Source organism: Dendrobates tinctorius, unplaced genomic scaffold, assembly GCF_039654945.1.
Source record: "Dendrobates tinctorius isolate UK_male_01 unplaced genomic scaffold, ASM3965494v1 ptg000063l, whole genome shotgun sequence".
Lineage (NCBI taxonomy): Eukaryota > Metazoa > Chordata > Amphibia > Anura > Dendrobatidae > Dendrobates > Dendrobates tinctorius.
Genome location: NW_027361731.1, coordinates 32,656,301 through 32,681,186, shown reverse-complemented (window position 1 = coordinate 32,681,186; position 24,886 = coordinate 32,656,301). Strand labels below are relative to the sequence as shown.

Genomic DNA, 24,886 nt, shown 5'->3' with positions numbered 1-24,886 from the left:
TTATTATATTCTATGAGGGGTGATTGCATAATATCCTATGAGGGGGGCTACATTAAACTATATGAGGGGGGCTGCATTATATTCTATGGTGGGTTATATTATACTCTGTGGGGTGTCTGCATTATACTATATGTGGGCTGCATTATACTGTATCGAGGACTATGGGGGAATACATTATACTATATGAAGAACTATGGGGTGCATTATACTATGGGAAGTGAATTGTACTACATGGATGACTATGGTGGTGCGTTATATTATATGGAGCACTATGGAGAGTGTATTATACTATGTGGAGGACTGAGCAGTGTATTTTAATATATGGAGGACTATGATGAGTATATTATACTATATGGAGGACTATGGGAAGTGTATAATACTATATGGAGGACTGAGGAGTGTATTTTAATATATGGAGGACTATGATGAGTATATTATCCTATATGTAGGACTTTGGAAAGTGTAAAATACTATATGGAAGACTGAGGAGTGTATAAGGAGGACTATAGGGAGTGTATTATACTATATAGAGGACTATGGGGCACATAATAATATATGGAGGACTATGGGGAGTGTATTATACTATATGGAGGACTATGGGGTGTGCATTTTACAATATGGAGGACTGTGCTGCACATTATAATCACTCAGTCGCTCTTGTCACCTGCATCTTAAAAACATCTCCAGAATACGACCTTTTCTCACCTTTGAAACTGCTAAGACTCTTACTGTCGCTCTTATTCATTCTCGTCTGGACTACTGCAACTCTCTTCTGATCGGTCTCCCTCTTACCAAACTTTCTCCTCTCCAATCCATCTTGAATGCGGCAGCCAGGGTCATATTTCTGTCCAGCCGCTTCACCGATGCCTCCATCTTGTGCCAGTCATTACACTGGCTACCTATTCGCTACAGGGTCCAGTATAAACTCATCTCTCTCACCCACAAAGCTCTCCACTGTTCTGCACCGCCTTATATCTCCTCTCTCATCTCTGTCTATCGCCCTACACGTGCCCTCCGTTCTACAAATGACCTAAGACTAACATCCCCCGTAATCCGAACCTCGCACCTCCGTCTCCAAGACTTCTCTCGTGCTGCTCCAGCTCTCTGGAATGCACTTCCCCAGACGATCAGACTGATACCTAGCCCTGACCTATTCAAGCGCGCTTTGAAAACCCATCTCTTCAAAGAAGCCTATCACATCAACTACTCAGCAAGCTAACTTTGCCCTGTTCCCTCCTTCCAAATATTATTCTGAATCTGCACCCTACTATTCATCTGTCTCCACACCCTTCATGCACATGATAACTGCACTTGATACTTGTCTATTGCGCTTAAACACACGGGCTGATGACCGGATCATGCAGCTTTATATGAAAATCCCTATTATAATTGCCAGACCTGAATTAACAAGCATTTCTCACCTACTGTGTCCCCCCATTTCCTTGTAGATTGTAAGCTTGCGAGCAGGGACCTCACTCCTAATGTCATTGTTTGAATTGTCTTAACTTGTATTGAATTTATTGTCTGTACATGTCCCCGCTTAATTGTAAAGTGCTGCGGAATATGTTGGCGCTATATAAATAAAAATTATTATTATTATTATTATTATTATTATAATATATGTCGGACTATGGTGTGTATTATACTAAACAAGCAAAATGCTGCATATTCATCGAGTGATTGGAATGTTTATGCTGGAAGAAAAATCATTGTTCTCGGCAGCAAATCGCTGGTGTAAACTGTAGATGTGCTGCTGATAACATGATACTGTATGGGGACAGATTCATCTAATAGTGATTGTTCTGTTCCCATCATTATTCCTCAGCCGGTGTAAAGAGGCCGGGAAACAAGTGTGGAACGATTTCAATATTGTCGATCACGCTTGTTTAGCGTCCTGAACTCAGCGCTTGTAACTACAACCGAAATGCTTCTGTGTGATGTGCAATATGTCTGCATTTGGGCCCCATTTTAAACTTTGCCTAGGGCCCCACTTTGCCTAAAATCGGCCCTGCCTCTCACGTTAAGTTTGTAAAACCATTTAGCTCAGGATAATTGGATAAACAGGTCAGGTATAAGGGGTAAAGGATAGGGAAGGTGAACCGTGATTCACAGGCACAGCCCTCCATCCTTCTACCAAACCCCCCACGGTGACTGGAGGGGAGCATGGCCGTATATGAGCCTCAGCCGGACTCTGGAAGGGAGGAAATAAACGAGATTTCGGCAGATTAGTTTCAATAAATTTTTATTTAGAAACTTATTAAACCAAGTCCAAGTTATGATCTCCCATGCAAGGGAGCGTAAACTAACAATTTACCATACATTCAATAAACTTCAAATAATATAAAGGAGAGCCAGGACATAGACAGGGGTAGGGAAAGGCACAAAGGATATAATTATACGATATCCAATAATCTATAATGGTGTCATCAATAACCAATCCAGGGCGTTTAAAGCGGTTATGCAACTCACTATTGTAGGATCATATATGAATCCCGTCCCAGGCCGTGACCACTTCTCAATTGGCTACGTAGAGAGCCTCCATGCCTGATCCAGTCGAGGATCTGAGTGAAGCGCCATCCAGGGATGCCAAACCCTGAAGAAAGAATCCCACCTGTCGGATCTAGTTGCTTCTATTCTTTCATATAGCATAATGTCGCTCATCTTCTCTTTCACCATAGATATTGACAGTGAGGGCGACTTCCACTTTGCTGCAATGTGGATTTTAGTGGCCATACATAAGTAGTTTACTAGCTTCTGAAAGTTTTTGGAAGCCGGTAAGGCCTGGTTCCCAGTAAAAGGGTAGATGGTTCCAGAGCAACCGGTCCACCATACAGTACATCTGTAAGATATTAAATGGGGAACACAAATGTTTAAGTATATGAATACCTTTCATTATCCAGCAAGAAAAAATTTGTGGCTCAAGGCCTGGCGGGATCATGGGGTTTTGTAATAAAGCTGTCAGGGGAGAAGGGCTTGATTGTAAGTTATATTTAAACCGGACTTTCCTCCAAAGAAGCAACAAGTGGACTGTAAAAGGAGCCACATTCATTAACCCCCGTGGAAGTCGGTCTGTGGTCCACATTAGGCCTGATAAAGAGAATGGTTGGGAGAGAAATGATTCCAGAATAACCCATCTCGGACTATTGGGATATGAACACGCACTTATTAATGGAGCAATCTGTGCCGACTTGTAATAAAGTGTAAAATTAGGGAGGGATAAACCCCCTTCTTTTCTGTGACGGAACATAAGTTTTTGCACAATTCTGGGTTGTTTTCCTAGCCAAAGAAACTTAGACATCATAGAGTGTAGCTGAGTGAACGTTCTGGCTGGTACCATAATTGGGAGGGACCTAGATATAAGAAGCGAGGCAGTGACACAATTTTTAATGCATGTATTCTGCCGAGCCAGGATAACTTTGAGGAAGCCCATCTATCCAGGTCCCTCTGGAAGTTTTGGATCAGTGGAGTGTAATTCCACCGAAACAGAGTTGACCTGTTGGCTGTTAAGTTGATACCCAGATATGTTAGATAATGTTCTTTGTGTATAAACCCAAAATGGGATGCTAATATCAGTATCTGGTCCTAGAATCCGTTTTTTCTCCTTCGTCTCATTGGGGGACACAGGTACTGTGGGGTGTATGCTACTGCCATCTTGAGGCTGACACTAGGCAATACAACGCAAGGTTAGCTCCTCCCCCGCCGCATACACCCTCGCCCTGATTGCGGGCGGAAACCAGTTTTTTGCTTAGTGTCTTTGGAGGCACACGTCTGGTCTTTTTTCTCCAGACTTTTTTTTGTTCCATGAAGATTAGACAGGGGCAACGGATCCTATTGAAAGGGTCCGATTTCCCCAAACCATCAACGGACGAGCACGTGTCGAGTATCGTCTCTACGTATCCTTTCCCGCACCGTGGGACAAATCTGGGCAGGTTCCCAGAATTTTTTATTTTAGTTTGTTTTTTTCTTTTCTTTATTTTTTCTAAGAAGATGAGACAGGGGCAACGGATCCTATTGAAAGGGTCCGATTTCCCCAAACCATCAACGGGTGAGCACGTGTCGAGTATCCTTTCCCGCACCGTGGGACAAATCTGGGCAGGTTACCAGAATTTTTTATTTTTTCTAAGAAGATGAGACAGGGGCAACGGATCCTATTGAAAGGGTCCGATTTCCCCAAACCATCAACGGGCGAGCACGTGAGAGTGTCGCCTCCACGTATCCTCTCCCGCGACGTGGGACACGATGTCAGATGTAGCCCTGTCCACCCCTAGGTATTGAAACCATGGGCTTGCACAGAGGCACAAGACTAGTCTGTGCGGCCCCCACTGCTCCACCAACGCTAGACGGAGGTGCTGCAAGGCGGCGGACGGTCCCTCTCCTCGGCTGAAGCTGGACGGAGTTAGGGTGCCTGCACCGTCCTGGATCCCCCACCACCCTTCTCCTCCCCGGTATACCTGGTGGAGTCGTCAGAGATCGCAAATCACCGATGTGTGGGGCTCCTGGGCAGAGAGATGCGGACCTAGCAGTGGTGTGCTGGGAGCGTGCAGCAAATCCTTCCCGGTGCTTCCTCCTGCAGGTAAGCTGGCGCCCGTCGCCACCACATCCACCGCCGCCTCCGACCACTCCTGCTGCGGAGGCTAGCGCCTCCGGCAGTCACGCTGCTGCGGCGTTTACGGCTGCGCCGCTGCGGCGTCCTCGGCCGCATCCCGCGGGCGGATGCTGGAAAATTGAGCCCGCGGCTTTGGCCGGAGCTAGGCTGCAGCGGAAGTCCCGCCTCTGTCGGGATGTCACTTCCGGCGGCCCGCCCCTTGAAGCCGGGCAGGCGCCGAATTAATTGAGGCCCCGGCTTCGGGGTGGGATAGGCCGCGGGAGGTAAGGTGGTCGGCCTGCCCCAGAGAGGTGCGCAGGAGCGGTGGCGTGGAGGACGCAGGAGCGGGTAAAGCGCAGCTGAGCTGCAGGTGCACGCTAGACACGCAGGGGTGCCCTCCTGCCCCCCCCCCCCCATTCCCTCTCTGGGGAAAAAAGGAAAAAAAAAATATGACCAGGGAGGGTGAAGCGCACACAATTTTTTTTTTTTTTTTTTACGTTGCATGCATCTCCTGTAGAGAAGCTTGGCGGCTGCTAAGCAGCCTGAGCCAGGGCCAGGACCCAAATGGGAGACCTAAGCCCAAACGTGCCCAGGAGCCCCCCTCTGGTAGCTGAGTCCAGAGAGCCAAATCCTCCGGAAGGCTATCACTATGGCGTCGCTTACAAAGGCGATCGACTCTCTTCACGCCCGGAGAAGGATCCTCCATCTAACGAGAACCCTCGGCCTGCAGGGGCCGCTCTCATGCCAGACAGATGCCAAAGGAACGCACCTACACGAGGTCTTTCCGGGTTGCCTGGTGCCTCGGCATCTGGGAGTTCAGCATCACGCTCTCTGTCACCTATGTTTGGGAGCAGGCAGAGTGTGGATTGGGACTCAGACGCTCCGCCGGACCTGGATATCCTGGGCTATCAGTAGCAATAGACAGCCTCATTGGAGCTGTCAAGCAAACCTTTGGGGTCGAGAATGAAGTTACCCTGGCCTTGAGCCATAAAGTAGCCTTTACACAGGCCAGGCGTCCGCACAGAGTCTTTGGCACTCACCCAGAGTTTGAAGGCATTGGGCAGCGCCACAGAGAACGCCCAGATAGGCGCTTCTCGGGTCAGGAGACTATGGAGGCAAGATATCCATTTGCCCCTGAACTCTGTAAAAAAAAAAAAAAGGAGATCGACGGAATCACCAGTGGTGGATCCACCAGTTTCTCGTCTGGCCTCGAAGTCCATTAAGAATCCCTCTGATAGACTCATTGAGAGCTTGGCTCGATTAGTATTTTTGAAGTGTCAGCTTCAGCGCTCGCCCCCTCCTTTGTGCAACAGGGAGAGCCAAGGCCATGATGTCATGGTCTGAGTCAGTGAATAAGGCTTTGCGAGATAGAGACCTGCCTGCGGAGGTGTCAGAGGTCACAAATCAGATTCCTATGGCCGGAGACTACTTGATCAATGCCTCCTTGGATGCGGCCAATTGTGCAGCATCGGCAGCCGCTAACGCGGTAGCCATTAGGAGAGCCCTTTTTGTTAAGGGATTGGCGAGAGGATTCTATTTCCAAGAGGTCTCTGACTTCCGTACCCTATCAAGGGCCTGTTTGGGGAAAAATTTGGATCAGCGCATTTCTGACGTGGCAGGAGGAAAGAGCAGCTTCCTTCCACAGCAGAAGATCAGGCAACCTTTTTTCCTAGTTTCCGACATAGTTTCGGGTCTTTCGCAACTTCGGGGGGACGGCGGCAGCCAGTTCGGCCGGTCCAAGTCACCCCAGCCAGAATAGGGAGCAACAGGTCTCATGTAGACCCAATCCAGTGGAGGGTTCTGCGCCCGACAGGTCGAGAGGTGCCAAGAACCCCCAGCCAAATGACTCGGGGAGCATTATGGGCGACATCAACAGGGCAGGCAGGCGCCTGCTCTTATTTCGTCATTCTGGGTCGAGTTAGCACACGACTCATGGGGGACGAAACTGGTGTCTACGGGTACGACTTACAGTTTGTCAGGAACCCCCAAGACTGTTTTTTGTCTGCCCGACTTCCCAAGGTACAGTCCAGGGCAGGGACGTTGCGGGGGGCCGTCAGGTCACTCCAGGACAACAGGTCGTTATTCCATACCAGAGCTCGAGAGGGCTCAGAAGTTTTATTCCAATCTCTTCGCAGTCCCCGAAAAGGACAGGACAGTCAGGATGATTTTGGACCTGAGGCTCCTGAACAAGTTCATCAGGATCACACATTTCAGGATGGGATAGCTTCGTTTGGTTATATCGGGCATGGTGCAGAGAGAATACATAGCCTCAGTCGGTTTTTAGGATGCCTACCTGCATTTTTTCTTTTTCTCCTCTGCATCAAAAGGTTCTTTGGGGCGCCATCAATGGCCAACATTTTTAGTTTGCGGCGCTGCCCTTCGGGCTAGCCACCACCCCTGAGGGTTCACAAAACTAAGGGTAGGCATGAGGGCCGTCTTACACTCTCGGGGCATAGTCGTCTTGCATACTTAGACGGCCTCTTGGTGAAGGGTCCCTCTTTTTGAGCATGCAAGGAGAATGTCAGCATTACGCTAAATACGCTATTCCGCTTAGGATGGTTGGTCAACAGGGAAAGGTCATCCCTTGTCCCAACCCACAGGATTTTCTTCCTAGGAATGATCTTTGATACCTCCCGAGGGTTGATGAGTCTCCCTCAAGACAGAGCCGTACCGCTCCAGCAGGAAGTCCGGAAGCACCTGCAGCCAGTTCCTCGCTCCATAGGTTTCGGGATGAGGATGCTGGGAAAGATGGTGGCAGCAAGGGAAGCGATTCCGTTTGCCCAGTTTCCTTCTTCACCCGCTACAGCAAGCTCTCTTGTTAGATTGGGATAAGAATCCATTCGCCCTCGATCAGCGGTGCCAGCTATCCTCTCAGATTAGACACTCACTGGAGTTGTGAACGGTCAGATCTTCGCTTCTTCAGGGTAAACCTTTTCCCCCAGAGCACTGGCTAGTGGTCACGACAGATGCCAGCCTCCTGGGCCTGGGGAGCAGTGTTTCATCACCACATGACTCAGGGCCAATGGTCGCGACAGGAGGCACGCCTCCAGGTCAACTTGTTGGAGATACGTATAGTCCGGCGGACACTGCAGTATTTTCGGCACTTCCTAGCCGAACCACCCGTTCGGATTCAGTCAGTCAATGCCACAGCAGTGGCTTACGTAAATCATCAAGGGGGCACGCGCAGCAGGACAACCATGCGTGAGACGGGACACGTCCGGCAGTGAGCCGAGAACATCCAGTGGTATTTTCGGCGGGCCACATCCCAGGGGTAGAGAATTGGGCAGTCTACTTCCTCAGCCGACACCCCGAGGTTGTTCAGCATATTTGCAACGATGGGGGACACCAGATGTAGATCTGATGGCGTCCAAGATGAACGCCAAGGTGCCCGTGTTCGTTGCTCGGGCACGGGTCCCACGAGTGTTCGGGGTGGAGGTGTTGGTTCTACCAGGGGACCAGTTTCGCCTTTCCATACCTGTTTTCCTCCGTTGCCATCGCTTCCAGGAGTTATCAGAAAGATCAAGGTGGAAAGGGTACCAGTAGAGCTGCTGGCACCAGATGGGCCCTGATGGGCATGCTATGCAGATCTGATACAGCGGCTCACCAACATCCAGTGGCGATTGCCGCAGCGTGTGGATCGGCTGTCCCAAGGACCGATCTGCCACCCGAACTCGGGGGCCCTGTGTTACACGGCATGGCCGTTGAATCTTGGATTCTAGCTTAAGCGGGGTTTTCACCACGAGGTGGGCACTACATTGGTTAGCGCCAGGAAGCATACTTCGGCGAGAGTCTATCGTTACTCCTGAAAGTTGTTCTTTACTTGGGGTCGAGAACATGGTCTTTCGCCCCGGACATTCTCTATTCCCAACATCTTGGCCTCTCTCCAGTCGGGCCTAGACTCAGGATTAGCCCGAGCTCTCTTAAGAGTCGGATATCGGCATTGTCCTTCCTATCCCAGGGTAGAATGGCTACTAATATGCAGGTAAAGGCTTTCATCCAGGGAGTCTCTCATCTAGTACCTCCCTATAAGGCGCCAAAAGGCACCAGGGATCTTATCCTGGTCCTGAGTGTTCTGCAGGAAGCTCCCTTTGAGCCGCTACAGGTCGTTCCTTTACCATTTCATTCGTGGAAGGGGTGTTTTTGGTAGCCGTCACCTCAGTTAGGCGATTGTCGGAGTTGGCGGCACTGTCGTGCAGAGCACCGTTCCTCGCTTTCCGCAAGATAAGGTGGTGCTTAGGTCAGCTCCCCCCTTTTCTTCCAAAGGGGTGTCCTCATTCCACATCAAGGAGGATATTGTCTTACCCTCATCCTGTCCGGTATCAGTGCATCGCGTGGAAGAAGCTCTGCACACGTTAGACCTGGTAAGAGCTCTCCGGAGGTACGTGTCAAGGACGGCACCCTTGCGCCAGACGGATTCGCCGTTTGTGCTTCCTGAAGGGCGCAGGAAGGGACTCGCTGCCTCAAAAATCGACCATAGCCAGAGGGATCCGTTTAACTATTCAAGAGGCCCATCGCATCAGAGGGGCGCTGGTTCCATCAGGGATCAAAGCACATTTTACTCAGGCAGTGGGCGCCTCTTGGGCGCTTCGGCATCAGGCTTCGGCGGAGCAGGTATGCAAAGCAGCAACCTGGTCCAGCCTGTACACGTTTACTAAATATTACATTGTCCATACTCAGGCTTCGGCGGATGCGAGCCTGGGTAGAAGGATTCTCCAAGCAGCGGTAGCGCACCTTTAAACAAGGGATGCATGGAGCTTGGATAGGTGAGTCAATCTCCCACCCAGGGACTGCTTTAGGATGTCCCACAGTACCTGTGTCCCCCAATGAGACGAAGGAGAAACATGGATTTTTGTGAGTACTCACCGTGAAATCCTTTTCTCCGAGACGCTCATTGGGGGACACAGCACCCACCCTGTTAGCCTGTTGGCTCTTGTTTATTTGATTAATGTGCATGTTGTTGTGAATGTCAGGGTGGTCCTTTGCCAGACATATTGTTTACTGCATTAAGGCTAATGGTTATTGCTCTCCTACTGCTTTTGCACTAAACTGGTTTCCGCCCGCAATCAGGAAAAGGGTGTATGCGGCGGGGGAGGAGCTAACCTTGTGTTGTATTGCCTAGTGTCAGCCTCCAGATGGCAGTAGCATACACCCCACAGTACCTGTGTCCCCCAATGAGCATCTCGGAGAAAAGGATTTTACGGTGAGTACTCACAAAAATCCATGTTTCTTGCCCTTAGACTTGCCCTTAGTTAACATGGATCTTGATGTTTCACAAGTCGGCCATCTTGCTTCCTGCCAAAGCTGTATATAAAGCCAGCACCTGTTCTGTTTCATTGCTTGTGTATTATGTTTTGGACTTTGTGCCTCTGCAGTCCCAAGCCTGGAATTACTATCCCTGTTGGTCCTCTCTTAACGGCGGAGTCCTCCGTCGACCTGCACGTCCGGATTCCTGCCTGCTGACCGAGTGATTGCTGAACACTTGACTTCAGGAACCTCTGCCTGACTACACCTGTGGTGAAGTAAGAACTCCAGCCAGCTAGTGTGTTCCTCCGCTCCGCAAGAGTCTGTGTCTTGTGCCCTCATTGCTCAGTGATTTTGAATGCTGTGTCGCAGAGTATCAACTCTGCTATTACCATTTATCAGATTGACTGAATATTTATCTGGACTTATATGCTATATTGCATTCAGACCACTAATACAATATTGCTTGCGCAACCCATTGTGTCTGCAGTCTCTTTGACCTAGCCACTGGAGGCCAGTTGTCTCCACTAGTATCGTGACAGGATACACAAGCCTGAAAAAATGGATGCCGCTGGGTCAGAGACTTTAGAAGTGCGTGTTAAGAAGCTAAATAATATTGCTGCCACTGTACACGCTGAAGTGCAGACATGGAAGAACAGAATAGAAGGCCTAGAGGGGCAGACTAAATATGATATACAAGTGCTCAGTCAGACCCTTCAGGAATTGCGTGGCCGAGTTGCGGCTCTGGAGGCACAATCTCAGGCTTCTGTTCCTACCATCCCCAAACTACCGCCATTTAGGTTTGGTGGCGACCGAGACAAATACTGTGGGTTTCTGAACCAGTGTCGTTTATACTTTGCTGCACATGTCACACAGTTTCCTACGGACCGATCCAAAGTATTGACTATCATCATGTTGCTGACTAATAAGGCTCTTGCCTGGGCAAACCCTCTGATAGAATCACAGGATGCATGTCTGAACGACTTCAATATGTTTATCGCCGCCATGGGGCAGATGTTTGACGATCCGAACTGTGGCCTTACAGCTGAGACGGCCCTGCTGAATTTGCGTCAAGGTAAACGCCCAGTGACTGAGTATGCTATGGATTTTAGAAGGTGGGCTCAGGATACCACCTGTAATAGTGCAGCAAAGTACTCAATATTTAAGAAGGGGTTGTCCAGTTCTATCAAGGACGAGCTTGCACGTGCGGAGGCTCCCACTGCTCCAGGTGATTTCATCAATCACTGTATTCGCCTAGACGCTCGCATCTCCGAACGAAAACTAGGTGGTCTGAGATGAACCGCAGCAATAAATCGCTTCTTCCTTTCCTTCCTAAGGAGAATCCGACCCAAGTCCTGAGTAGTCCGCACCTGAGCCGATGCAGGTAAATTCCCTACGAAGTCGAGTAAGTGACGAACGATAGGAATTTCGCTTCAAGGAGAATTTGTTTTTACTGTGGGAAGTCAGGACATTTTATTATCAACTGCACCAATCGTTCTCGCAGGACAACCGCAGCCGTGGTAGAACGCGACTCTGAATCATACTCCATGACTTCCGAATCAGGGCCACCCGAAATTGCAGCAACCGTTCCTGATTATGACTTTTCAGATATGAACTCTGTTACATCCGAAACGACACTACCCATTAATGCTGTTATTCTATCTTCTGCAGTTTCATACCCTTGCAATAAGAAAAAAGATTCACATTGTTACCTTCCTATCAAGATCTGGATTAACTCCCGTTGGGTGAACAGTTCCGCCATGATAGACTCTGGGGATAGCGGTAACTTCATGGACACTTCTTTTGCTAAGGAATATGGAATCCGATCACAGAGAAGAGTATCTTCAATTCTGATGGAGACTGTGGATGGTTCCCCTTTGACCTCGGGGCCCGTAGACCAGCAGACTGAACCACTGAAGGTCCTCATGGGAGATGATCACCAGGAGAAATTGCCCTTCCTTCTGATTTCCTCTCCACATTTCCCTATTATCTTGGGTTTACCCTGGTTGCAGGCTCAAAATCCCATCATTGACTGGGAGACTAAGAGATTACGCTTCCCAGCTAAAGAGGTAACTTCTGAGAAATCGATTGAAAAATCTCCGGGCAACCCATCATCGGACCTAAGGTTACCGGCAGTTTATAAGGAATTTTCGGATGTGTGCGATAAAAAGAATGCAGATAAATTACCACCACACCGCTCTTATGACTGCCCAATCGAGCTTCTGCCTGCTGCTTCCATTCCTTTTGGTAATATTTATCCATTGTCCGGTCCTGAGCTCAAGACTCTCAAAGAATATATCGACGAGAACCTGTCTAAGGGGTTTATACGCCCCTCATCCTCTCCAGCCGGTGCACCCATCTTTTTCGTTAAAAAGAAGGATGGAGATCTTGGCCTGCCGACACCATTTGAGACCCTTATGCAGCTAACGGAGGGCCCTGCTCATGTGATCTCACTCCTCTATGGCCTGATCTCTGATTTGGAATCTACAGACACGCCCCGCTTCATCACTGCATGGGAGAAAGATCTGCAGATTAACTTTTCCGATGCGGATCGCCATAAAATCTTCACTCTGACTCATAAGTTGTCTATCTCTTGTGAGTCACAGGAGAAGAACTACAAAATCTTGACTAGATGGTATAGATGCCCTGACATGCTGCACAGGATTTATCCGGGGGTCCCTGATTTATGCTGGAGATGCGGAGAGGACGGGGGCTCCATGCTACATGTCTGGTGGTCCTGTCGTCTGCTGAAGCCATTTTGGATGGCGATCTTCCAGATTTTCTATATCATTTCTGGAATCAGGTATGAACCATCTCCTCAGATTGCTCTCCTTTCTCTGATCCCTGGCCCATTAAAAACAATTAAAAGGGGCCTCTGGAGATTTTGCCTAATAGCAGCAAGAATGATCATACCCAGGCATTGGAGATCCATGAGGGTCCCTTCTGTGATGGAATGGGTGGTGAAGATGGACAGATTGGAGCGTATGGAATCACTGATGTCCCAAGATAGGGGCTCCACATCTAGACAGGGACACACTTGGTTTCCTTGGCATTCATTCAAAGAGAGTCCGGAATTTGCCAACTGGATACATATTTAGCTCCCGAGTAATTTAGATGATTTGAGTTAAATAAGTTAAATTATTATTTTTTACTGATGGGCTATAATCCCCCCCCCCTTTCTTCCTTCCCTTACCCTATATCCCCATACCTATTTTTTCCTTACTCTTACTTCTATGTCTTCTCCCTCATGTCTTTCTCTTCTTTTCTCTTCTTCCATACTTAAATAATGTTTAATTACTCAGATAATGGTAGTATATGGTCTATTGTATTGTACCCTTTCTTTGTTATAAAAAAAAAGAACTTTAATAAATATTTTCTGAAAAAAAAAAGAAGGATGGATCCCTCAGACCCTGTGTTGATTACCAGGAAATTAACAAGGTAACCATCAAGAACCGCTACCCCCTGCCATTAATTCTGGAGCTTCTCGAGAGAGTTCGTCAGGCCAAGGTCTTTTCAAAATTGGACCTACGCGGGGCATACACTCTAGTACGTGTAAGATATGGAGACAAATGGAAAACAGCATTTAGGTCTCAATATGGACACTTTGAGTATTTGGTCATGCCTTTTGGACTTTGCAATGCCCCAGCAACTTTCCAACATCTAGTAAATGATATTTTCAGAGTCATTCTTGATCTTTTTGTCGTAATCTATTTGGATGACATTCTGATTTTTTTCCAGCTCCATGGAGGAACATCAGCAACATGTCAAGACTGTCTTGCAGCGGTTGAGGGAACACCATCTGTACATCAAGCTGGGGAAATGCGAATTTCACAAGTCGGAGATCCAATGCTTACGTTATGTAATTTCCCCACAGGGTCTGAGTATGGATAACAGCAAGATCAAGGCGATTCAGGAGCGGCCAATCCCCAAGAACATCAAAGAGGTCCAACGCTTCATCGGATTTGCTAACTTCTACAGACGTTTCATCAAGAACTTCTCTGACTTCGTCTCGCCCATCACCCAGTTGACACAGAAGAAGACAGCATTTATTTGGTCCCTTCAAGCCCAAGAAGCATTCTCTCGGCTCAAGACCGAGTTCATGTCAGCACCGGTACTGATCCACCCTGACCCGGAACTCGCCTTCGTTATTGAAGTAGATGCCTCAAACTGCCACCGGGGCTATACTGTCCCAAAGAACAGGTGAGAAGAATTTACTTCATCCTTGTGCTTTTCTTTACAAGTGACTGTCTCCTGCCGAAAAGAACTACGATGTAGGAAATAAAGATTTACTGGCTATCATCGCCGCCTTCAAGGAGTGTAGACATCTTCTGCAAGGAGCTTCACAGCCGATTGTGGTCCTCACGGATCACCGCAACCTTGAGTTCATCAGGTCAGCAAGATGCCTGACCCCACGGCAGGCCCGCTGGAGTCTTTTCCTTAATCAGTTCAATTTTACAATCTCTTATAGACCAGGTTCGCGCAATGGAAAAGCAGATGCTCTATCCCGGATGTACTCCACTGACGCTGTTCCAGATGCTCCACCTAGGACCATACTTTCTGATTGCAATTTTGTAGGAGTCATTCATAATCAAGATTTGTTGCAGGTCATCAAAGAAGCTTACAACTCTGATCTTTTCCTGTCTCAGCCAACTGATGAGGTAAGCCTTCTTTTTAGATATGGAGTCTGGACCCGGGAACGGCGCCTCTACATTCTTGAAGCCGTGAGGTTAAGAGTGTTGAGATTGGTTCATGATTCTAAGGTTGCAGGGCACAGAGGAATTCAGAAGACTCAAGAATTCTTATCTCGCTTCTTCTGGTGGCCAGGTTTTCGGAAGGATGTCCAGAAGTACGTTTCATCTTGTGAGGTATGTGCCAAATTCAAGGTTCCATGTGCCTCCCCTACTGGTCTGTTACAGCCTTTCCCGGTGCGTCTCGCCCGTGGGGATCCATTTCTATGGACTTTATTGTAGAACTGCCCCTTTCCGAGGGAAAGAGTACGATTTTGGTGGTGGTCGATCGCCTGACCAAGGCGGCCCATTTCATCCCTTGTTCCGGTTTACCCTCTGCGTAGGACACTGCTGACCTAATTATCCAGAACATCTTTCGCCTGCGCGGGGTTCCGGATGAAGTTGTTTCTGACCGTGGAGTTCAATTTACTTCAAAGTTTTGGCGAAGCTTTTGTTCAGCATTAGGCATAGAAGTTAACTTATCTTCTGCTTTCCACCCACAGTCCAACGGGCAGACAGAACGTACCAACCAAACACTGGAGCAATATCTTCGCTGCTACGTTTGCCATTTGCAAGATGATTGGGTAAGGCTACTCCCATTGGCTGAATTTTCTTATAACAACTCCCAGAGTGCCTCCACCAAGCAGTCTCCATTCTACGCTAACCTGGGATATCACTCTAGCATTCTCCCCAGATTACCGGTAGATACATCTTTACCAGCAGTTGCCGACATGATCTCTTCACTTCAGCAGAACCTTGAACTTCTGAAAGAGACTTTGGGTTCCGCACAAGAGAGGTACAAGAATGCAGCTGACAGATTTCGCAAACCAAACATTTAAGGTAGGAGATTTAGTCTGGTTATCTACGAAGAATTTAAAGATGAAGATCCCTTCCCCTAAGTTGGGACAGAAGTACATTGGTCCTTATAGGATCAGTGGCCTGGAAGGTGCTGTTGCATGTCGCTTAAAACTCCCAAGAACACTGAAGATACATCCTGTCTTTCATACTTCTCTACTAAAGACTGTAGTATCAAATCCTTTTCCAGGACGTTCATCTCCTCCTCCTGATCCCGTTCTTGTGGATGGTCAAGAGCAGTTCATCGTTGAGAGGATTCTGGATTCAAGAATCTACAGAAATCGACTGCAGTATTTGATTAAATGGCAAGGCTATTCCTCAGAGGAAAATTCCTGCGAACCCGTGGATAATATTAACGCCTCCCGACTGATTGAGCAGTTCCATCAAAGGTACCCTGGCAAGCCTGGTTTAGGGTCGTTCGGAGGCTGTTCTTGAGGTGGGAGTAATGTCAGTATCTAGTCCTAGAATCTGTTTTTCTTGCCCTTAGACTTGCCCTTAGTTAACATGGATCTTGATGTTTCACAAGTCGGCCATCTTGCTTCTTGCCAAAGCTGTATATAAAGCCAGCACCTGTTCTGTTTCATTGCTTGTGTATTATGTTTTGGACTTTGTGACTCTGCAGTACCAAGCCTGGACTTACTATCCCTGTTGGTCCTCTCTTAACGGCGGAGTCCTCTGTCGACCTGCACGTCCAGATCCCTGCCTGCTGACTGAGTGATTGCTGAACACTTGACTTCAGGAACCTCTGCCTGACTACACCTGCGGTGAAGTAAGAACTCCAGCCAGCTAGTGTGTTCCTCCGCTCTGCAAGAGTCTGTATCTTGTGCCCTCATTGCTCAGTGACATTGAATGCTGTATCAACTCTGCTATTACCATTTATCAGATTGACTGAACATTTATCTGGACTTATATGCTGTATTGCATTCAGACCACTAATACAATATTGCTTGCGCAACCCATTGTGTCTGCAGTCTCTTTGACCTAGCCACTGGTGGCCAGTTGTCTCCACTAGTATCGTGACAGCTACATTAGTTTGCTCTGTATTAGGAAAATTTACAAATAAAATCAAATTTGTGAAGGAAGGAAAACAAGTGAGGGAGTGTAGTGTGGGGACTTATTAATGTTAGCAGGAGATCATCCGCAAAGAGGCTGACTTTATATCGGTCTCCCATATTCTCAGGGCCCAGGATATTCTGATCTCTCCTTATTGCTTCCGCAATGGGTTCCATTGCAAGTGCAAAAAGATCCGGAGATAGAGGACAGCCCTGCCTGGTACCCTCTGAATATTAATTGGAGGGGGGTGTGGTGATGGGAGTTTTACATAAGCGATAGGGCTATCATATAACAATTGGAGGCACTTTATAAGTTTGGGGAGAATCCGACTTCCGATAGAACCGTAAAGAGATATGTCCAGGACGCCGAATCGAAAGCCCTCTCAGTATCTAATGCAAGCAGGAGAAGTCGCTTTCGCTGTAGGTTAGTTGTATGAATAATATTTAACGCTCTCCTAATATTATCTGGGGCCTGTCGCGCTGGTATAAAACCAACCTGACCCCGATGGATGAGGTGAGGGAGGATTTTATTGGTCCTGTTAGTCACAATGGATGTAAAGATTTTGAAGTCAATGTATAAGAGGGATATAGGTCTATAATTTGTTGTGAGATGATCTTTCTTAGGATTAGGGATTACGGTTACATGCGCCACGTAGAGCTCAGGGGGCAGCTGTGAGCCATTTAGTAGTGAATTACAGAGGTTTTTATATGTGGTGTCAGCACATCGCTACATTTTATAATATATTGCTGTAAGACCATCCGGCCCCGGGGCCTTTCCCTTTTTTAGCTTTTTGATTGGTGAAACTATTTCCTCCTCAGAGATGTGTAAATGGAGTTGTTGTGCCGCGGACTCAGTCAGGTTAGGTAGATGTAGTGTGTGAAGGAATGACTCCAGTAGTGAGGGGGGGTGATTGTGGGGCGAATACAAACTCTGGGGGTATTCATTATAAGTGCTATACATGACATCGGGGTGGGCTGAGATTTGACCCTTAGGGTCTTTTATAGAGGAGATTATATGCAGTGACTCTCATTCTGAGCTTACGAGCGGCATCTTATTAGGCTTATTGGCATGGTGATAAAACGCGGCTTTACTCCAAGTTAGCGCCTCTCCGTTCTGGTGGTGAGAATGGCGTCTAATTGTCATTTCATATCTTGTATTTGTGTAGATAAGTATAGGGGTGAAGAGCGCTGATTGGCCAATTCTAACTCCTGCAGTTTCTCCTCCAGTCTGGGCTGTAATTCAGACCTTTCTTCTTCCTTTTGGCCGATAACTTAATCACAGAACTGGGAATAGATTTTCTGTGCGCTAGTCACATTGCTCCAAGTGAGGCCTCCTCCGCTGTGTGAGTTTAGGGGAAATTTGTTATATCTTCTCTTATAGCGGTTACATTAGAGATTTGGGCATTTTAGCTCCTGGTGTGGAGTCGATAGCACAATCATATGCCGCCATATAGTAGACGGCCGGTAACTGGTGAGAATTCCCTCCTGTGTGGGGTCTATTTCCCTCCAGAGAAATCAAACGTTACATTCCACACATAACACTGTGTAGAGAAGGCGGCGCGGGGTAATTGTGCCAGTAGTGAGGGGAAAATAATGGCGGGAATGTCACTGACTGAGGAGAAGGCTCCATGGAGGTCTGCACTCCGGAGATCATGTGACCCCTGACTCCTCCCCTCCTGTGACCTCATCACAGGTCCTGTGTGCACAGAGCAGCCATATATGTGGAGTGCGGCTCTGCAGGTTAGTGATGGGCAGTCCGGCTCTTCTGGCTCCTTTCCCCAGTTTTCTCCCTCCTGTCCCTTCACTATAAAGCCTGGGCCTCATTATACAGCTGTACAGGGGTCTAGTGAAGGCTTTTTAGCCCTTTCCTCAGACTGTAGCTCCTGGGAACAGGCTCTCACTCCTGTCCCTTCACTATAAAGCCTGGGCCTCATTATACAGCTGTACAGGGGTCTAGTGAAGGCTTTTTAGCCCTTTCCTCAGACTGTAGCTCCTGGGAACAGGCTCTCACTCCTGTCCCTTCACTATAAAGCCTGGGCCTCATTATACAGCTGTCCAGGGGTCTAGTGAAGGCTTTTTAGCTCTTTCCTCAGACTGTAGCTCCTGGGAACAGGCCCTCACTCCTGTCCCTTCACTATAAAGCCTGGGCCTCATTATACAGCTGTCCAGGGGTCTAGTGAAGGCTTTTTAGCCCTTTCCTCAGACTGTAGCTCTTGGGATCAGGCCCTCACTCCTGTCCCTTCACTATAAAGCCTGAGCCTCATTATACAGCTGTACAGGGGTCTAGTGAAAGCTTTTTAGCCCTTTCCTCAGACTGTAGCTCCTGGGAACAGACTCTCACTACTGTCCCTTCACTATAAAGCCTGAGTCTCATTATACAGCTGTACAGGGGTCTAGTGAAGGCTTTTTAGCCCTTTCCTCAGACTGTAGCTCCTGGGAACAGGCCCTCACTTTTGTCCCTTCACTATAAAGCCTGGGCCTCATTATACAGCTGTACAGAGGTCTAGTGAAGGCTTTTAGCCCTTTCCTCAGACTATAGCACCTGGGATCAGACCCTCACTCCTGTCCCTTCACTATAAAGCCTGGGCCTCATTATACAGCTGTACAGGGGTCTAGTGAAGGCTTTTAGCCCTTTCCTCAGACTATAGCACCTGGGATCAGACCCTCACTCCTGTCCCTTCACTATAAAGCCTGGGCCTCATTATACAGCTGTACAGGTGTCTAGTGAAGGCTTTTTAGCTCTTTCCTCAGACTGTAGCTCTTGGGATCAGGCCCTCACTCCTGTCCCTTCACTATGAAGCCTGGGCCTCATTATACAGCTGTACAGGGGTCTAGTGAAGGCTTTTTAGCCCTTTCCTCAGACTGTAGCTCTTGGGATCAGGCCCTCACTCCTGTCCCTTCACTATAAAGCCTGAGCCTCATTATACAGCTGTACAGGGGTCTAGTGAAGGCTTTTTAGCCCTTTCCTCAGACTGTAGCTCCTGGGAACAGGCCCTCACTTTTGTCCCTTCACTATAAAGCCTGGGCCTCATTATACAGCTGTACAGGGGTCTAGTGAAGGCTTTTAGCCCTTTCCTCAGACTATAGCACCTGGGATCAGACCCTCACTCCTGTCCCTTCACTATAAAGCCTGGGCCTCATTATACATCTGTACAGGTGTCTAGTGAAGGCTTTTTAGCTCTTTCCTCAGACTGTAGCTCCTGGGAACAGGCCCTCCTGTCCCTTCACTATAAATCCTGGGCCTCATTTTACAGCAGTACAGGGGTCTAGTGAAGGCAGGCTTTTTAGCCCTTTCCTCAGACTGTAGCTCCTGGGAGCAGGCCCTCACTCCTGTCCCTTCACTATGAAGCCTGGGCCTCATTATACAGCTGTACAGGGGTCTAGTGAAGGCTTTTTAGCCCTTTCCTCAGACTGTAGCTCCTGGGAACAGGCCCTCACTTTTGTCCCTTCACTATAAAGCCTGGGCCACATTATACTGCTGTACAGGGGTCTAGTGAAGGCTTTTAGCCCTTTCCTCAGACTATAGCACCTGGGATCAGACCCTCACTCCTGTCCCTTCACTATAAAGCCTGGGCCTCATTATACAGCTGTACAGGGGTCTAGTGAAGGCTTTTTAGCCCTTTCCTCAGACTGTAGCTCCTGGGAACAGGCCCTCCTGTCCCTTCACTATAAATCCTGGGCCTCATTTTACAGCAGTACAGGGGTCTAGTGAAGGCTTTTTAGCCCTTTCCTCAGTCTGTAGCTCCTGGGAACAGACTCTCACTCCTGTCCCTTCACTATAAAGCCTGGGCCTCATTATACAGCTGTACAGGGGTCTAATGAAGGCTTTTTAGCTCTTTCCTCAGACTGTAGCTCCTGGGAACAGGCCCTCCTATCCCTTCACTATAAATCCTGGGCCTCATTTTACAGCAGTACAGGGGTCTAGTGAAGGCTTTTTAGCCCTTTCCTCAGTCTGTAGCTCCTGGGAACAGACTCTCACTCCTGTCCCTTCACTATAAAGCCTGGGCCTCATTATACAGCTGTACAGGGGTCTAGTGAAGGCTTTTTAGCCCTTTCCTCAGACTGTAGCTCCTGGGAGCAGGCCCTCACTACTGTCCCTTCACTATGAAGCCTAGGCCTCATTATACAGCTGTACAGGGGTCTAGTGAAGGCTTTTTAGCCCTTTCCTCAGTCTGTAGCTCCTGGGAACAGACTCTCACTCCTGTCCCTTCACTATAAAGCCTGAGTCTCATTATACAGCTGTACAGGGGTCTAGTGAAGGCTTTTTAGCCCTTTCCTCAGACTGTAGCTCCTGGGAACAGGCCCTCACTCCTGTCCCTTCACTATAAAGCCTGGGCCTCATTATACAGTTGTCCAGGGGTCTAGTGAAGGCTTTTTAGCTCTTTCCTCAGACTGTAGCTCCTGGGAACAGGCCCTCACTCCTGTCCCTTCACTATAAAGCCTGGGCCTCATTATACAGCTGTACAGAGGTCTAGTGAAGGCTTTTTAGCCCTTTCCTCAGTCTGTAGCTCCTGGGAACAGACTCTCACTCCTGTCCCTTCACTATAAAGCCTGAGTCTCATTATACAGCTGTACAGCGGTCTAGTGAAGGCTTTTTAGCCCTTTCCTCAGACTGTAGCTCCTGTGAACAGGCCATCACTTTTGTCCCTTCACTATAAAGCCTGGGCCTCATTATACAGCTGTACAGGGGTCTAGTGAAGGCTTTTAGCCCTTTCCTCAGACTATAGCACCTGGGATCAGACCCTCACTTTTGTCCCTTCACTATAAAGCCTGGGCCTCATTATACAGCTGTACAGAGGTCTAGTGAAGGCTTTTAGCCCTTTCCTCAGACTATAGCACCTGGGATCAGACCCTCACTCCTGTCCCTTCACTATAAAGCCTGGGCCTCATTATACAGCAGTACAGGGGTCTAGTGAAGGCTTTTTAACCCTTTCCTCAGTCTGTAGCTCCTGGGAACAGACTCTCACTCCTGTCCCTTCACTATAAAGCCTGGGCCTCATTATACAGCTGTACAGGGGTCTAGTGAAGGCTTTTTAGCCCTTTCCTCAGACTGTAGCTCCTGGGAGCAGGCCCTCACTCCTGTCCCTTCACTATGAAGCCTGGGCCTCATTATACAGCTGTGCAGGGGTCTAGTGAAGGCTTTTTAGCTCTTTCCTCAGACTGTAGCTCCTGGGAACAGGCCCTCACTTTTGTCCCTTCACTATAAAGCCTGGGCCTCATTATACAGCTGTACAGGGGTCTAGTGAAGGCTTTTAGCCCTTTCCTCAGACTATAGCACCTGGGATCAGACCCTCACTCCTGTCCCTTCACTATAAAGCCTGGGCCTCATTATACAGCTGTACAGGTGTCTAGTGAAGGCTTTTTAGCTCTTTCCTCAGACTGTAGCTCCTGGGAACAGGCCCTCCTGTCCCTTCACTATAAATCCTGGGCCTCATTTTACAGCAGTACAGGGGTCTAGTGAAGGCTTTTTAGCTCTTTCCTCAGACTGTAGCTCCTGGGATCAGACCCTCACTCCTGTCCCTTCACTATAAATCCTGGGCCTCATTTTACAGCAGTACAGGGGTCTAGTGAAGGCTTTTTAGCCCTTTCCTCAGTCTGTAGCTCCTGGGAACAGACTCTCACTCCTGTCCCTTCAGTATACAGCCTGAGGCTCCTTATACAGCTGTACAGGGGTCTAGTGAAGGCTTTTTAGCCCTTTCCTCAGACCGTAGCTCCTGGGAACAGGCCCTCATTCCTGTCCCTTCACTATAAAGCCTGGGCCTCATTATACACCTGTACAGTCATGGCCAAAAGTTTTGGGAATGACACAAATATTATATTTTCACATGATCTGCTGATGATCTCGTTTTTCTGTGTGTTTGTCAGATGTTTTTATCACATACAGAAATATAATTGCAATCATATTATGAGTAGCAAAAGGTTATATTGACAGTTAGAATGAGTTAATGCAGCAAGTCAATATTTGCAGTGTTGACCCTTCTTCTCTTCAGGACCTCAGCAATTCTCCCTGGCATGCTCTCAATCAACTTCTGGATCAAATCCTGACTGATGGCAGTCCATTCTTGCAAAATCAATGCTTTTATTTTGTCTGAATTTGAAGGTTTTTGTTTGTCCACCCGTCTCTTGATGATTGACCACAAGTTCTCAATTGGATTAAGATCTGGGGAGTTTCCAGGCCATGGTCCCAAAATCTCTATGTTTTGTTCCCTGAGCCATTTAGTTATCACCTTTGCTTTATGGCAAGGTGCTCCATCATGTTGAAAAAGGCATTGTTGATCGCCAAACTGCTCTTGGACGGTTGGGAGAAGTTGCTCTTGGAGGACATTCTGGTACCATTCTTTATTCTTTTTAGGCAAGACTGAGAGAGAGCCCATTCCCTTGGCTGAGAAGCCACCCCACACATGAATGGTTTCAGGATGCTTGACAGTTGGCATGAGACAAGACTGGTGGTAGCGCTCACCTGGTCTTCTACGAATAAGCTGTTTTCCAGATGTCCCAAACAATCGAAAAGGGGATTCATCAGAGAAAATGACTTTATCCCAGTCCTCAGCAGTCCACTCCCTGTACCTCTTGCAGAATATCAGTCTGTCCATGATGTTTTTCCTGGAGAGAAGTGGCTTCTTTGCTGCCCTCCTTGAGACCAGGCCTTGCTCCAAGAGTCTCCGTCTCACAGCGCGTGCAGATGCACTCACACCTGCCTGCTGCCATTCCTAAGCAAGCTCTGCACTGCTGGTAGCCTGATCCCGCAGCTGAAACACTTTTAAGAGACGGTCCTGGCGCTTGCTGGTCTTTCTTCGGCGCCCTGGAGCCTTTTTGGCAACAAGGGAACCTCTCTCCTTGAAGTTCTTGATAATGCCATAGATTGTTGACTGAGGTGTAATCTTTCTAGCTGCGATACTCTTCCCTCTTAGGCCATTTTTGTGCAGTGCAATGATGACTGCACGTGTTTCTTTAGAGATAACCATGGTTAACAGAAGAGAAACAATGATGCCAAGCACCAGCCTCCTTTTAAAGTGTCCAGTGGTGTCATTCTTACTTAATCATGACAGATTGATCTCCAGCCCTGTCCTCATCAACACCCACACCTGTGTTAATGGAGCAATCACTGAAACGATGTTAGCTGGTCCTTTTAAGGCAGGGCTGCAATGATGTTGAAATGTGTTTTGGGGGATAAAGTTCATTTTCTAGGCAAATATTGAGTTTGCACGTAATTGCTGTTAAGCTGATCACTCTTTATAACATTCTGGAGTATATGCAAATTGCCATTAGAAAAAATGAAGCAGTAGACTTTGTAAAAATTAATATTTGTGTCGTTCTCAAAACTTTTGGCCATGACTGTACAGGGGTCTAGTGAAGGCTTTTTAGCCCTTTCCTCAGACTGTAGCTTCTGGGAACAGGCCCTCACTCCTGTCCCTTCACTATAAAGCCTGAGTCTCATTATACAGCTGTACAGGGGTCTAGTGAAGGCTTTTTAGCCCTTTCCTCAGACTGTAGCTCCTGGGATCAGGCCCTCACTCCTGTCCCTTCACTATAAAGCCTGGGCCTCATTATACAGCTGTACAGGGGTCTAGTGAAGGCTTTTTAGCCCTTTCCTCAGACTGTAGCTCCTGGGAACAGGCCCTCACTCCTGTCCCTTCACTATAAAGCCTGAGTCTCCTTATACAGCTGTACAGGGGTCTAGTGAAGGCTTTTTAGCCCTTTCCTCAGACTGTAGCTCCTGGGCACAGGCCCTCACTCCTATCCCTTCACTATAAAGACTGGGCCTCATTATACAGCTGTACAGGGGTCTAGTGAAGGCTTTTTAGCCCTTTCCTCAGACTGTAGCTCCTGGTCACCATGTGATCTCACCATAACCCTAACAAGCTAATTAAGGTGTGAAATCTTGGTCAAAATTATGTCAGTACACAAATCTCTAAGGGTGCCCAAAGTTTTGTATTGCTCTTTTTCCTTCTTGAAATTATTCTCCATCCCATAGTCCCATGCCCATATACCCATCATACATATTCGCCATCCCATAGTCCCGTGCCCATATACCCATCATACATATCCGCCATCCCATAGTCCCGTCCCCATATACCCATCATACATATCCTCCATCCCATAGTCCAGTGCCCATATACCCATCACACATCCTCCATCCCATAGTGCCGTGCCCACATACATATCCGCCATCCCATAGTCCCGTGCCCATATACCCGTCATACATATCCTCATCCCATAGTCCAGTGCCCATATACCCATCACACATCCGCCATCCCATCAAGCCCCGCCCCTCATTATGATGTCATAATGATTGCCATGGCGATGCTGATTCATCATAGGTTGCAAGCCCTGCCGCCGCTCATTATGATGTCATGATGGTTGACTATGAGATGGAGTTTGTGTGATGGGTATATGGGCACGGGACTATGGGATGGCGGATATGT

General features: G+C 48.0%; 2 protein-coding genes across 2 annotated transcripts in view; both read left to right on the top strand.

Moving 5' to 3' along the window:
- Window positions 1–24,886, top strand: part of LOC141094128 (uncharacterized) — a 254,798-nt gene that overhangs the window by 113,855 nt on the left and 116,057 nt on the right. The gene's annotated exons all lie outside the window — the stretch shown is intronic.
- The window catches only part of LOC141093948 (uncharacterized), a 28,848-nt gene continuing 10,479 nt past the window's right edge, over window positions 6,518–24,886 (top strand). Inside the window, exon 1 of the mRNA XM_073579627.1 lies at window positions 6,518–6,604. Within this exon, the coding sequence (XP_073435728.1) occupies window positions 6,518–6,604 (87 nt within the window). The remainder of the gene's footprint in view (window positions 6,605–24,886) is intronic.